The sequence below is a fragment of the Doryrhamphus excisus genome, unplaced genomic scaffold, assembly GCF_037039965.1.
Source record: "Doryrhamphus excisus strain RoL-2023G ecotype Guam unplaced genomic scaffold, RoL_Dexc_Guam_v1.1 HiC_scaffold_24, whole genome shotgun sequence".
Lineage (NCBI taxonomy): Eukaryota > Metazoa > Chordata > Actinopteri > Syngnathiformes > Syngnathidae > Doryrhamphus > Doryrhamphus excisus.
This window is the reverse complement of record NW_027621862.1, coordinates 3,601,087-3,613,776: the sequence shown is the minus strand read 5'-3', so window position 1 is coordinate 3,613,776 and position 12,690 is coordinate 3,601,087. Positions and strand designations below refer to the sequence as shown.

Genomic DNA, 12,690 nt, shown 5'->3' with positions numbered 1-12,690 from the left:
CGATATATCCGATCCTGCGCCGAACTGCATTAAAAGTGGGCAATAATGCACTCGACATTGTTCTATACACACGAGAGAAACCACAAACGCCAGCATGTAAATATGAAAAACAGTGATTATTACAAGCGATAAAAAGATATCTGAATACAACACAATTAAATACATGTATTTGTACGCTTGTGTCTTCGTTGGAATAGGTGTGTATGCTATGTCAGTTGGTTCTTCTGTTGCAGGCATGTGTTTGGCCAGCTATGTGGGGCGGGTTGAGCATGACCTGTGAACCAGGAAGTGCGGGAATCGGTGTGTGTGCTGTGCTCTGGTGGTGGAAGTGTGAAAAATAAAGTTGACTGGAAGCAGCCGTTCGCCGTGTTCTTTTTTGGTATTGAAATCCTTAAGCAAAGATTGATTTAAGCTGCTTTTGTATCGATATAAGCAGACCAAATTGGCTGGCGGGAGATGAAAAGGGCATCGTAGTAACCGGATTATCGTAATAACCGGGTATCTAATTATAACGGAACTAATTATATCATAAAAAACTAGAAATTTGCCGGGAAATGAAAATAGTATCGTAATAAGCAGTACTTCGATATAACCGATATCGATATAACGAGACTTTACTGTATGAAACTGACGGTAAACAAAAAGAGACACCAACCGTGAGTGGGTTACCTCAGAGACATGGAAGCGTGACGCATAAAAAGACAGTAAGATGTGAGAACTACTTGTTCTGTGTCAATAAATTTGCAATAACCAAAAACACGTGTCACGTTTGCAATACAGAAGCCTGCTGCAAAAAAAAAAAAAACCACGGCATTCAATTCTGCTTTTCACATGCATTGTATTCACTGTCAAAAATATGTTTGCGTGTTGTAAATGACATGTCGCCAGGAGCCATGCTGCTGGTGGGTGAAAGGTCATAAAGGAGTGCTGATGTCGGAGATGATAAGATGTCGAGGCTTGGGTGTAAAAGTTCAAAGCCGAGCGGGTGGTCTTGCTAAATGAAAACCATCAGTGCATTGTGTGTTAAAAGCTACAGCTAAAGCTAGGAGACCCGAGTTCAATTCCAATTCCAATCTCTGTGTAGCGTTTGCATGTTCTCCCCGTGCATGCGTGGGTTATCTCCCGGTACTCCGGTTTCCTCCCACATTCCAAAAACATGCTAGGTTAATTAGCGACTCCAAATTGTCCATAGGTATGAATGTGAGTGTGAATGGTTGTTTGTCTATATGTGCCCTGTGATTGGCTGGCCACTAGTCCGGAGTGTACCTGGTATATGTTTGTATCAGGTACACCTTTTGGGTGTTAAGTTGCTATGTGATGAATTTAGTGCTGTTGGTAGTGACAACATCATAACTGTCACTGTACACTGGTATATTTGCACAATTACACATTTGCCACCTAGACCTCACAGCTAGGAGACCCGAGTTCGATTCCACGCTCGGCCATGTCTGTGTGGAGTTTGCATGTTCTCCCCATGCATGCGTGGGTGGGTTTTCTCCGGGTACTCTGGTTTCCTCCCACATTCCAAAAACATGCTAGGTTAATTAGCGACTCCAAATTGTCCATAGGTATGAATGTGAGTGTGAATGGTTGTTTGTCTATATGTGCCCTGTCCGGGGGGGTGTTAAGTTGCTATGTGATGAATTTAGTGCTGTTGGTAGTGACGACATCATAACATGTCACTGTACACTGGTACATTTGCACATTTGCCACCTAGACCTCACAGCTAGGAGACCAGAGTTCGATTCCACGCTCGGCCATGTCTGTGTGGAGTTTGCATGTTCTCCCCGTGCATGCGTGGGTGGGTTTTCTCCGGGTACTCCGGTTTCCTCCCACATTCCAAAAACATGCTAGGTTAATTAGCGACTCCAAATTGTCCATAGGTATGAATATGAGTGTGAATGGTTGTTTGTCTATATGTGCCCTGTGATTGGCTGGCCACCAGTCCGGGGTGTACCCCGCCTCTTGCCCAAAGACAGCTGGGATAGGCTCCAGCACCCCCCCCCTCGACCCTTGTGAGGATAAGCGGTAGCAAATGAATGAATGAATGAATAAACAGAATATTTTTGTAGTTGGAGCACAGAAAATCTGTCTATGGCTTTCTAAAAAGAGTCCTGTAGACATGAAATAACACCCCTATAGTTACTTTTACACTCCTGTTCTTCGTTTTCATCACATTGTACAGGCTACGGGATCAGACCAGTGGTCAAGTAATGTCATGTCGTGACATGATGGAATGGGACCCCTCTGAGGGAATTTGGGGAAGGGGGGGGAATTTCACTTATTGTGTGATTAATTAATTAATTAATTAACCATCCCAAGCATTATTTTAAGATGTGTAGTAAGGCCTCTTTTTTGATTTTTGTTGATGTGACTTCAAACCCGCCACTTGATCATCGCTTCTCTTAAAACTGAAGCAAACAAGTGAGGGGAATGATAGCTATAGCTCTATAGACATATACTGTATTACTGTTTAAACATCATTAAAAAGCCACTTTTACATAGCAGGGGACTTCGAAAACATCACGATATAAGTATGCAATGATGCTGGATTTGAAGAACGCATGCCTCTTTCCAAACGACATATCAGCCCTATAAATTACACTACAAGCATCAATCAAGTCAGCCAATTAAAAGACACAGAGGGGCTGAGGTCTCCGTGATTAAAACCATGTGACCGTTATCGCCGACACACGCAAACTTGATGACATCTTCAACAAAACTAACCTTTATTTCTTCCCGAGCGTCGTCACGTTCACGTTGCTCCTTCGCCGAACACTCATCTGTAGCGTCTGCCATTTCTTTGCTGCTGAGAAATGACAGAAATTACATACGAAAAGACGTTGGTGACACCATGGGAAAACTTACCCCCCCCCCACCATTCTTCTATGGTTGCATCTGTTATGTGTTATTAAAGCTTCCTTCAGCTTGAGGCTCTGACTTGCTTCCCTAATGAATCACTCATTGTAATTGGAAGTAATCAATGTCAGGGTAAGGACCAGTGGAACTGTAAGCAGACTTAATGAGGACTAAAAACACCAGAAAAAAAAGCTTTGAAAGTCATAAAAGACAAATATTACATTGTGTCAGGAATCTTTACATTTAAACTGGACAGAAAGATTGAATTACACAACCCTAATTTGCCTAGAAACACACACACACACACACACACACACACACGAGAAAGGTTGCAGTGCTTTCAATCTGTTTTGGATCACCATGGTGATCACTTGACGGTGAGACTTTGCAAGAGCGTGTAAAGTAATGTTGCGCAAGAGATGCTCAAAGAGTGGCCTGAGGCTTGTTTTATGCATCGAAGCTAGAGACCTCCAAGTGTTATAGTACCCCCATATTGTGAGTCACACCAAATAATATTAATAATAATAAAAATAATTTGGAGCACATGTTAAGAATGCTTTAGTTCCTGGATCCCGATGGTGATCAGGATCACCCCTAAAATTGTATCGGTTTTTCCATATTAAATTTCCGACAAATCCTAAAAATTTCATTAAAATCCATTCGAAACACAAACAAACAAAAACATAAAGTAAAGTAAAAAAATAGTAAAAAATAGTAGCAAATAGTAGCAGTAGCAAAAAAATGCAAGCCTGAGGCTTGTTTTATACATCTAAGCTAGAGACCTCCACCAAGTGATATAGTACCCCCATATTGTGAGTCACACCAAAATAATAATCTGACATGTTTTGGATCAGTCTTTGTTAAGAATCCTTTAGTTCCTGGATCCTGATGGTGATCCGGATCACCACCAAAATTTTATCGTTTTTTTTCCATATTAAATTTCCGACAAATCCTAAAAATTTCATTAAAATCCATTCAGAACTTTTGGAGTTATTTCCAACACAAACAAACAAAAACATTACCGCCATGCTGCGCTTGCCCTTTGCATGCTTTGGCGAAGGGAACAAGAAACAGGCAAAACAGCATAAAGGCATAAAAATAGTAGAGTAAAAAATAGTAAAAATAGTAGAATATAAAATAGCAAAAATAGTAAAAAAAATAGTAGCAAATAGTTTGCAGTAGCAAAAAAAAATTGCTTTGTTGCCTACAACTCATACAACTGACATATACCGTATTTTCTGGACTATAAGTCGCTTCAGAGTATAAGTCGCATTTTTTATGCGACTTTAATTTTCCGACAAATTCTAAAAAATTCATTAAAATCCAAACAGAACTTTTGGAGTTATTTCCAACACAAACAAACAAAAACATAACCTTCATGCTGCGCTTGCCCTTTGCACCGGGGTGCTTTGGCGAAGGGAACAACAAACACGGGAAAAACAGCATAAAAGGTACAAAAATAGTACAGTAAAAAATAGTACAAATAGTAAAAAAAATAGTACCAACTAGTAGCAGCAGCAAAAAAAATTTTTTTTCGCTAATGTGGGTTTCCTCCCACATTCCAAAAACATGCTAGGTTAATTAGCGACTCCAAATTGTCCATAGGTATGAATGTGAGTGTGAATGGTTGTTTGTCTATATGTGCCCTGTGATTGGCTGGCTGGCCACCAGTCCAGGTTGTACCCTGCCTCTCGCCCGAAGACAGCTGGGATAGGCTCCAGCACCCCCTGCGACCCTCAGGAGGAAAAGCGGTAGAAAATGAATGAATGAATGAATGAAGCTCTGGAGTATAAGTTGCAGGAACAGCCAACCGATGACTTATAGTCCAGAAAATAAGTTCTTAGCATGGTCAACGCATCCTATGATTTTTCAGATTGCGGGCCTGGGAGGAAAACGTGTGGACACCCCAACATGACTAAAATGTACATTTACATATTTATCTGTTCCCTTAGCAATATGCAAAAAAATACCGGACTGATTTCCATGAAGAGTGTTCACTGGGAGGCTCGTGAACCACTTTTTATTTTAGCTGTTCATTGATTTATCTTTAGATGGACCTAAAAACACACATACCCGGCTTCACAGACCACAACAATGAATTTTAAAAAAAATGTATTGCAAAGTTAAAGGTGATGATATATCATGATTTGTATATTTGTAAATATTTTCATGCTCACTGGTTATCTTCGCTAGACGGTACTTTTCATGGCCTGGAGTGACCTCACTTATCTGTTTACCCTGCAGGGTTGTGTGCCAGTCGGTTTCAAAGTGAGTCACTTGTACTACAAATTATATACAGCAGCGTAAAAAAATAATAAAATATTAAAATTTAAAATATATAAAAAAATATTTCAATTATATTTAATGTAATTATAATTTTAAAATAATTTTGAAATTATTTAAAAATAATGTTAATAATTTTTAAATACTAAATATTAAACATTAAATATTAAATATTTTCAAGAATGTTACAGTATTTGTTGGTTATAATTTAAAATAATTTTAAAATATAAATGTAATATTAAATATTAAAATAGTAGTATTAAATATTAAGTGTTAAGTACAAAAAATATTAAATTTTAAAATATATAAAAAATATTTTAATTATATTTAATTTAATTATAATTTTAAAATAATTTAAAAATATATATTAAATATTTTCAAGAATGTTACAGTATTTGTTGGTTATATTTGAAAATAATTTTAAAATAGAAATGTAATCTGAAATATTAAAATAGTAGTATTAAATATTAAGTGTTAAATAAAAAAATATTACATTTTCAAATATATAATATTGTAATTATATTTAATTTAATTATAATTTTAAAATAATTTTGAAATATATATTAAATATTTTCAAGAATGTTACAGTATTTGTTGGTTATAATTTAAAATAATTTTAAAATATAAATTTAATATTAAATATTAAAATAGTAGTATTAAATATTAAGTGTTAAGTACAAAAAATATTAAATTTTAAAATATATAAAAAATATTTTAATTATATTTAATTTAATTATAATTTTAAAATAATTTAAAAATATATATTAAATATTTTCAAGAATGTTACAGTATTTGTTGGTTATATTTGAAAATAATTTTAAAATAGAAATGTAATCTGAAATATTAAAATAGTAGTATTAAATATTAAGTGTTAAATAAAAAAAACATTACATTTTAAAATATATAATATTGTAATTATATTTAATTTAATTATAATTTTAAAATAATTTTTAAATATATATTAAATATTTTCAAGAATGTTACAGTATTTGTTGGTTATAATTTAAAATAATTTTAAAATATAAATAATATTAAATATTAAAATAGTAGTATTAAATATTAAGTGTTAAGTACAAAAAAATATAAAAATTTAAAATATATAAAAAATATTTTAATTATATTTAATTTAATTATAATTTTAAAATAATAAAAAAAATTATATTAAATATTTTCAAGAATGTTACAGTATTTGTTGGTTATATTTTAAAATAATTTTAAAATATAAATTTAATATTAAAATAGTAGTATTAAATATTAAGTGTTAAATATTAAATAATAAGTATTAAATATTTTCAAGAATGTTACAGTATTTGTTGGTTATAATTTAAAATAATTTTAAAATATAAATATTAAATATTAAAATAGTAGTATTAAATATTAAGTGTTAAGTACAAAAAAATATTAAATTTTAAAATATATAAAAAATATTTTAATTATATTTAATTTAATTATAATTTAAAAATAATTTAAAAATATATATTAAATATTTTCAAGAATGTTACAGTATTTGTTGGTTATATTTAAAAAAAAATTTAAAATATAAATTTAATATTAAAATAGTAGTATTAAATATTAAGTGTTAAGTATTAAATATTAAGTAAGTATTAAATATTAAATAATAAGTATTAAATATTTTCAAGAATGTTACAGTATTTGTTGGTTATATTTAAAAATAATTTATAAATAAAAAAATAATATTAAATATTAAAATATTATATCTTTTCAAGAATGTTACAGTATTTGTTGGATGATGAACCACAGAGGCAGCACTCATGCAGCCCCAGACTATGTCGCTACCACCAAACATGCTTGAATGAATTCTTGTTATGATCACGTGATCCTATAAGCAAACACATTGCTTACACAGAACAAACTACATGACTTTAAATGAATATTTTCTTTAAAAAAAGTAAATATTGTGTTTGACTGAGCAGGGATTAAAAATGGAATTTACCTTGCAGTCGCGTCTTCTTCGTTACCGCTGATCGGCCGGGGGTTTACTCTGTCCTCCCGATCCTTCATTACGACAGAAAAACATCCTTTTAGCGGCGTCAAATTCCAAATAAGCAGCAACAGTTTTCACACCAGCATATCTTTGACAACGAGGCCCCGCCCTCTTCACTTGGATTGATCAGAGTTCAAAAAGCGTTTGGTCAAACGGAGAGATTGTGAATCACGAGTCCCACCCTGAGTACATACTGTAAAACTAATAGAAGAAAAGATAAGTGTGATGTCATTGTCTCTCAACTGACTCGTTGTATAGTGTCCATAACATAAATGTCCAGATGTTATCGGCATGGAACATTTTACCTGCAAAAGGAGGCTCTGATTCCAAAGTGAGAATTTTATCCAGGAAATGTTAAATATTAATAATATTAATATTATAATAATAATATTTGGTGTTAGTCTTTCGGACACGCTCCGGCTTTTATCCACCCCCCCCCCCCCCCCCCCCCCCCACATCGCCCACTCCCTCAGAGTGGTCCCATTCCATCATGTCACGCCATGACATCACTTGACCACTGGTCTGATCCTGTAACCTGTACAATGTGATCTAAACAATGAAAAACAGGAGTGTAAAAGTAACTATAGGGGTGTTATTTCATGTTTACAGGACTCTAATAATCTTAAACACTTAAAAACCTATTTAGACCTAAAACCTACATAGACAGATTTTCTATGCTCCAAATATGAAAATATTCTGTTTATTCCAGGGGTCTCAAACACGCAGCCCGCGGGCCAAATGTGGCACGCAGGACACTAGTTTGAGGCCCCCGCCTTGATATGAAAGTTTAATATTAGTGCAGCCCACGTAAGTTTGATATGGATGCTGTATGGTATCATGTACCCAGAAAAAATTATTACGTTTGATTCATGTTCATGTTAAAGGTTAAATAACTGTTAATAGTTATCCTCCCTATCCGTGTGGAAGTGGTAAGTTTTGGGCTATTTAAGTTGAAAGGAAATAACTTGAAGGCTACCGTTTAGGTCGCTAGCTCTCTAGTTTGCGAGTTAGCATGTTTCTCAAGACCCTGCAGTTGCGCAATATGTTGTAAATAAAAAGTATAAATGTGACTATAGTCGTGTTTTGTCATGTCTACAGGGCTCTAATAATGCTTTGTTCATTTTAATCTGAAAAAAATAATTTGTCTACCCACCAACTATACGTGGTTTCTTAAGTTTTTATTATTTGCCGTTTTATTATTATTATTATTATTATATTTATTTATTACTGATTGATTGATTTTCTTTATTCTTGATTTGTTTATTTATTTTTCATCTTATTTTGTGTAGAAAAATAAAAATGAAGATATTTGAGAACAGTGGAATGTTTTATCAGAGTTTTTATTGTAGAAAATCTTAACCAAAGCACTGAAAAAGTTTGTATATTTTTCAGTTTTTAATAAATGCGTTTTTTTTTTTTTTAAAACCTGATGCGGCCCAGCCTTGCCCAGATCCTAGCTCCAGTGGCCCCCAGGTAAATTAAGTTTGAAACCCTTGCTATAAAGTAAGGATACAATTTACCGTTATTTATATACACTGAATTTGGCATGAAATTAATAGTTAATATTTTTGTGTCGTAAAATCAGTGGTTGCTATTGTAAAAAAAAAAATGAATTGTTGTCCGTAACAAGAGTACGTCATTCCCTAAATTTAATTCTTTATTAATCGGTATGGTGAAAAGTTTCCAATTCCAGATCTTCCAGGTGAGAGAATAGAAGAAAAGAGATGTAGGTCACAATAAAGAACGGGAGAATATTCCGACAGCGTCTTTTTGTGTGAGACAGTTTTCCCAGCAGTTTTGTGTTTTACTGCCATCTGGCTTCACTCGGCCAAGCTTGGCACTGCTCCTAGTCTCGCGAAGGGCAAAGCTAGCGTAGCTATTTACATCCAGCGTGAATCCTGAAACCCCAGCAGCCTGAGAAAAGGCCGAAATCTCACACCTTTTACATTAAATGTATACTTTAGTGCTGGATATGTTTTTTTTTTTTCCCTTCCTACTTCATGGATGTTGATGCATCCAGGTGCAAGGATAGCTGTATCCCGCATTGGAATTCCGTGAGCAATCTCAAATTCACAATGGAAAAGGCCTGCAGGAAATCAGCTCTGCAGTGATAATAATTCATCTTACGCTGTTGGAAATAATTGGTTTTCTTTGTTTGGCGTCATGTTTTGGAATTGTGAGTGAACTCGGCAGTTTTATGTGCGATTGGGTTTTAATTATGGAGCATTGTTTGAGTGCAAGTCCGTGATGCAGTGCAGAAGCCGGACCTCACACATTGCGTGATGAATCATAATCAGTTCCCAAGGTTTAAACTACGGGACGGGATTGTGTTCATTGGAATTACACACAAATAATTTATTACATTACATTTTACTCGTAAAATCACACAAATTAGTTACTTAATCACCTTAATGCAAATCCCAAGCAATGTTATTTAATTAATTATGACATTAATTATCATATTAATGCAAATCACAACCAATGTAATGAGTCTACACAGGGAATTTGTTGGTTATGTTGGTGCTGTAGTTCATTCATTTTCTACTGCTTATCCTCATAAGGGTCGCAGGGGGTGCTGGAGCCTATCACAGCTGTCTTCAGGCGAGAGGCGGGGTACACCCTGAACTGGTCGCCAGCCAGCCAATCACAGGGCACATATAGACAAACAACCATTCACACTCACATTCATACCTATGGACAATTTGGAGTCGCTAATTAACCTAGCATGTTTTTGGAATGTGGGAGGAAAACGGAGTACACGGAGAAAACCCACGCATGCACGGGGAGAACATGTAAACTCCACACAGAGATGGCCGAGAGGCGGAATTGAACCCTTGTCTCCTAGCATTGAGGTCTGCGCGCTAACCACTCGATCGCCATGAAGCCCCGGTGCTGTATTTATTGTTTTTAATATGGTATTTGTAGCTGGTGATTGAGTGGTTAGCACGCAGGTCACACAGCCCGGAGACCCGAGTTCGATTCCACTCCTGTGAGGGGTTCACATGTTCTCCCGTGCATGCGTGGGTTTTCTCCGGTTTCCTCCCACATTCCAAAAACATGCTAGGTTAATTGGCGACTCCAAATTGTCCATAGGTATGAATGTGAGTGTGAATGGTTGTTTGTCTATATGTGTCCTGTGATTGGCTGGCTGGCCACCAGTCCAGGGTGTACCCCGCCTCTCGCCCGGAGACAGCTGGGATAGGCTCCAGCATCCCCTGCGACCCTTGTGAGGATAAGCGTCAGAAAATGAATGAATGAATAAACCAGGGGTCTCAAACTCAATTTACCTGGGGGCCACTGGGTCTGGGTGAGACTGGGCCGCATCAGGTTTTCCAAAAAAAAAAAATTATTAAAAACAGAAAAATGAATAAACTTTGCTTTGGTTCCGATTTTCTACAATAAAAGCTCTGATAAAACATTCCACTGTTCTCAAATATCTTAATTTTTATTTTTCTACACAAAATAAGATGAAAAATAAATAAACAAATCAAGAATAAAGAAAATCAATCATTCAGTAATAAATAAATATAATAATAATAATAATAAAACGGCAAATAATAAAAACTTAAGAAACCACATATAGTTGGTGGGTAGACAAATGATTTTTTTCAGATTAAAATGAACAAAGCATTATTAGAGCCCTGTAGACATGACAAAACACGACTATAGTCACATTTATACTCTTTTTATTTACAACATATTGCGCAACTGCAGGGTCTTGAGACACATGCTAACTCGCAAACTAGAGAGCTAGCGACCTAAACGGTAGCCTTCAAGTTATTTCCTTTCAACTTAAATAGCCCAAAACTTACCACTTCCACACGGATAGGGAGGATAACTATTAACAGTTATTTAACCTTTAACATGAACATTAATCAAACGTAATAATTTTTTCTGGGTACATGATACCATACAGCATCCATATCAAACTAACGCGGGCCGCACTAACATTAAACTTTCATATCAAGGCGGGGGCCTCAAACTAGTGTCCTGCGGGCCACATTTGGCCCGCGGGTCGCGTGTTTGAGACCCTTGACCTAGTGCAATGTGCGCACATAATAGACATAATAACACATTCTTAACAAGAATAAATCAAAAATGCGCTACCTTTAAGAGAGACATCTTGGAAGTGTAAGTCCTTGCATCTGAAGTCTTCTGGTCAACTGAAAGAGACACAGCAACACTATTATTTGAAGGCTATTCTTAAAGGGACGTATCTGCTTAGCGATGCATTTGGCACACACTGTGGGTGGCTTGGGAGACGCTCGGGCCAAACATGGTCAACCAAGCGCTGGGTTTTTGTAAATAGAGGATGCTTCTGCCAAAAACAGACTCAATGGTTAATTAATAGGGATGCTTACAAGGTATCAAACTGGGCTCGGGGACTTAATGACACAAAACAGCTTTGAGAAGACGTTGCAAAAGATTCCTAAAAACAGCAAAGAACGTCTGTTATATACAAGCAGTAGACCCTTAAAAACATCACTACTACAATATCTATTTTACAATACTTTTTGCATCAGATTCCTAAAAACAGCAAATAACGTCTGTTATATACAAGCAGTAGGTCCTTAAAAACAGCTCTACTACAATATCTATTGTACAATATTTTTTTTTGCATCAGATTCCTAAAAACAGCAAATAACGTCTGTTATATACAAGCAGTAGATCCTTAAAAACAGCTCTACTACAATATCTATTTTACAATACTTTTTTGCATCAGATTCCTAAAAACAGCAAAGAACGTCTGTTATATACAAGCAGTAGATCCTTAAAAACAGCTCTACTACAATATCTATTTTACAATACTTTTTCGCATCAGATTCCTAAAAACAGAAAAGAACATCTGTTATATACAAGCAGTAGATCCTTAAAAACAGCTCTACTGCAATATCTATTTTACAATACTTTTTTGCATCAGATTCCTAAAAACAGAAAACAACGTCTGTTATATTCAAGCAGTAGATCCTTAAAAACAGCTCTACTACAATATCTATTTTACAATACTTTTTGCATCAGATTCCTAAAAACAGCAAAGAACGTCCGTTATATACAAGCAGTAGATGCTTAAAAACATCACTACTACAATATCTATTTTACAATACTTTTTGCATCAGATTCCTAAAAACAGCAAAGAACGTCTGTTATATACAAGCAGGAGATCCTTAAAAACAGCTCTACTACAATATCTATTTTACAATACTTTTTTGCATCAGATTCCTAAAAACAGCAAAGAACGTCTGTTATATACAAGCAGTAGATCCTTAAAAACAGCTCTACTACAATATCTATTTTACAATACTTTTTTGCATCAGATTCCTAAAAACAGAAAAGAACGTCTGTTATATTCAAGCAGTAGATCCTTAAAAACAGCTCTACTACAATATCTATTTTACAATACTTTTTCGCATCAGATTCCTAAAAACAGCAAAAAACTGTTTAAGAAAATACAACTGGGATAGGTGCAGATTCTGGAAGATCTAGAAAGCTTTCTGTGCGGGTTATTGTGTGTAGCTGCTCTATAGGAGTCCACAACTCAATAT

The 12,690-nt window shown here is 35.1% G+C and overlaps 1 protein-coding gene across 5 annotated transcripts in view; it reads right to left on the bottom strand.

The window, feature by feature from the left end:
- Positions 1-12,690, bottom strand: part of svild (supervillin d) — a 76,387-nt gene that overhangs the window by 27,371 nt on the left and 36,326 nt on the right. For 4 of the 5 annotated variants that reach the window (XM_078788837.1, XM_058061513.2, XM_078788840.1 and 1 more), the window contains 3 exons: positions 11,255-11,310; positions 7,097-7,158; positions 2,728-2,809 (listed from right to left, as the gene is read on the bottom strand). In XM_078788837.1, coding sequence (XP_078644963.1) covers positions 2,728-2,809; positions 7,097-7,158; positions 11,255-11,310 — 200 coding nt within the window. The remainder of the gene's footprint in view (positions 1-2,727; positions 2,810-7,096; positions 7,159-11,254; positions 11,311-12,690) is intronic. The other variant, XM_058061514.2, reaches the window with a different exon arrangement.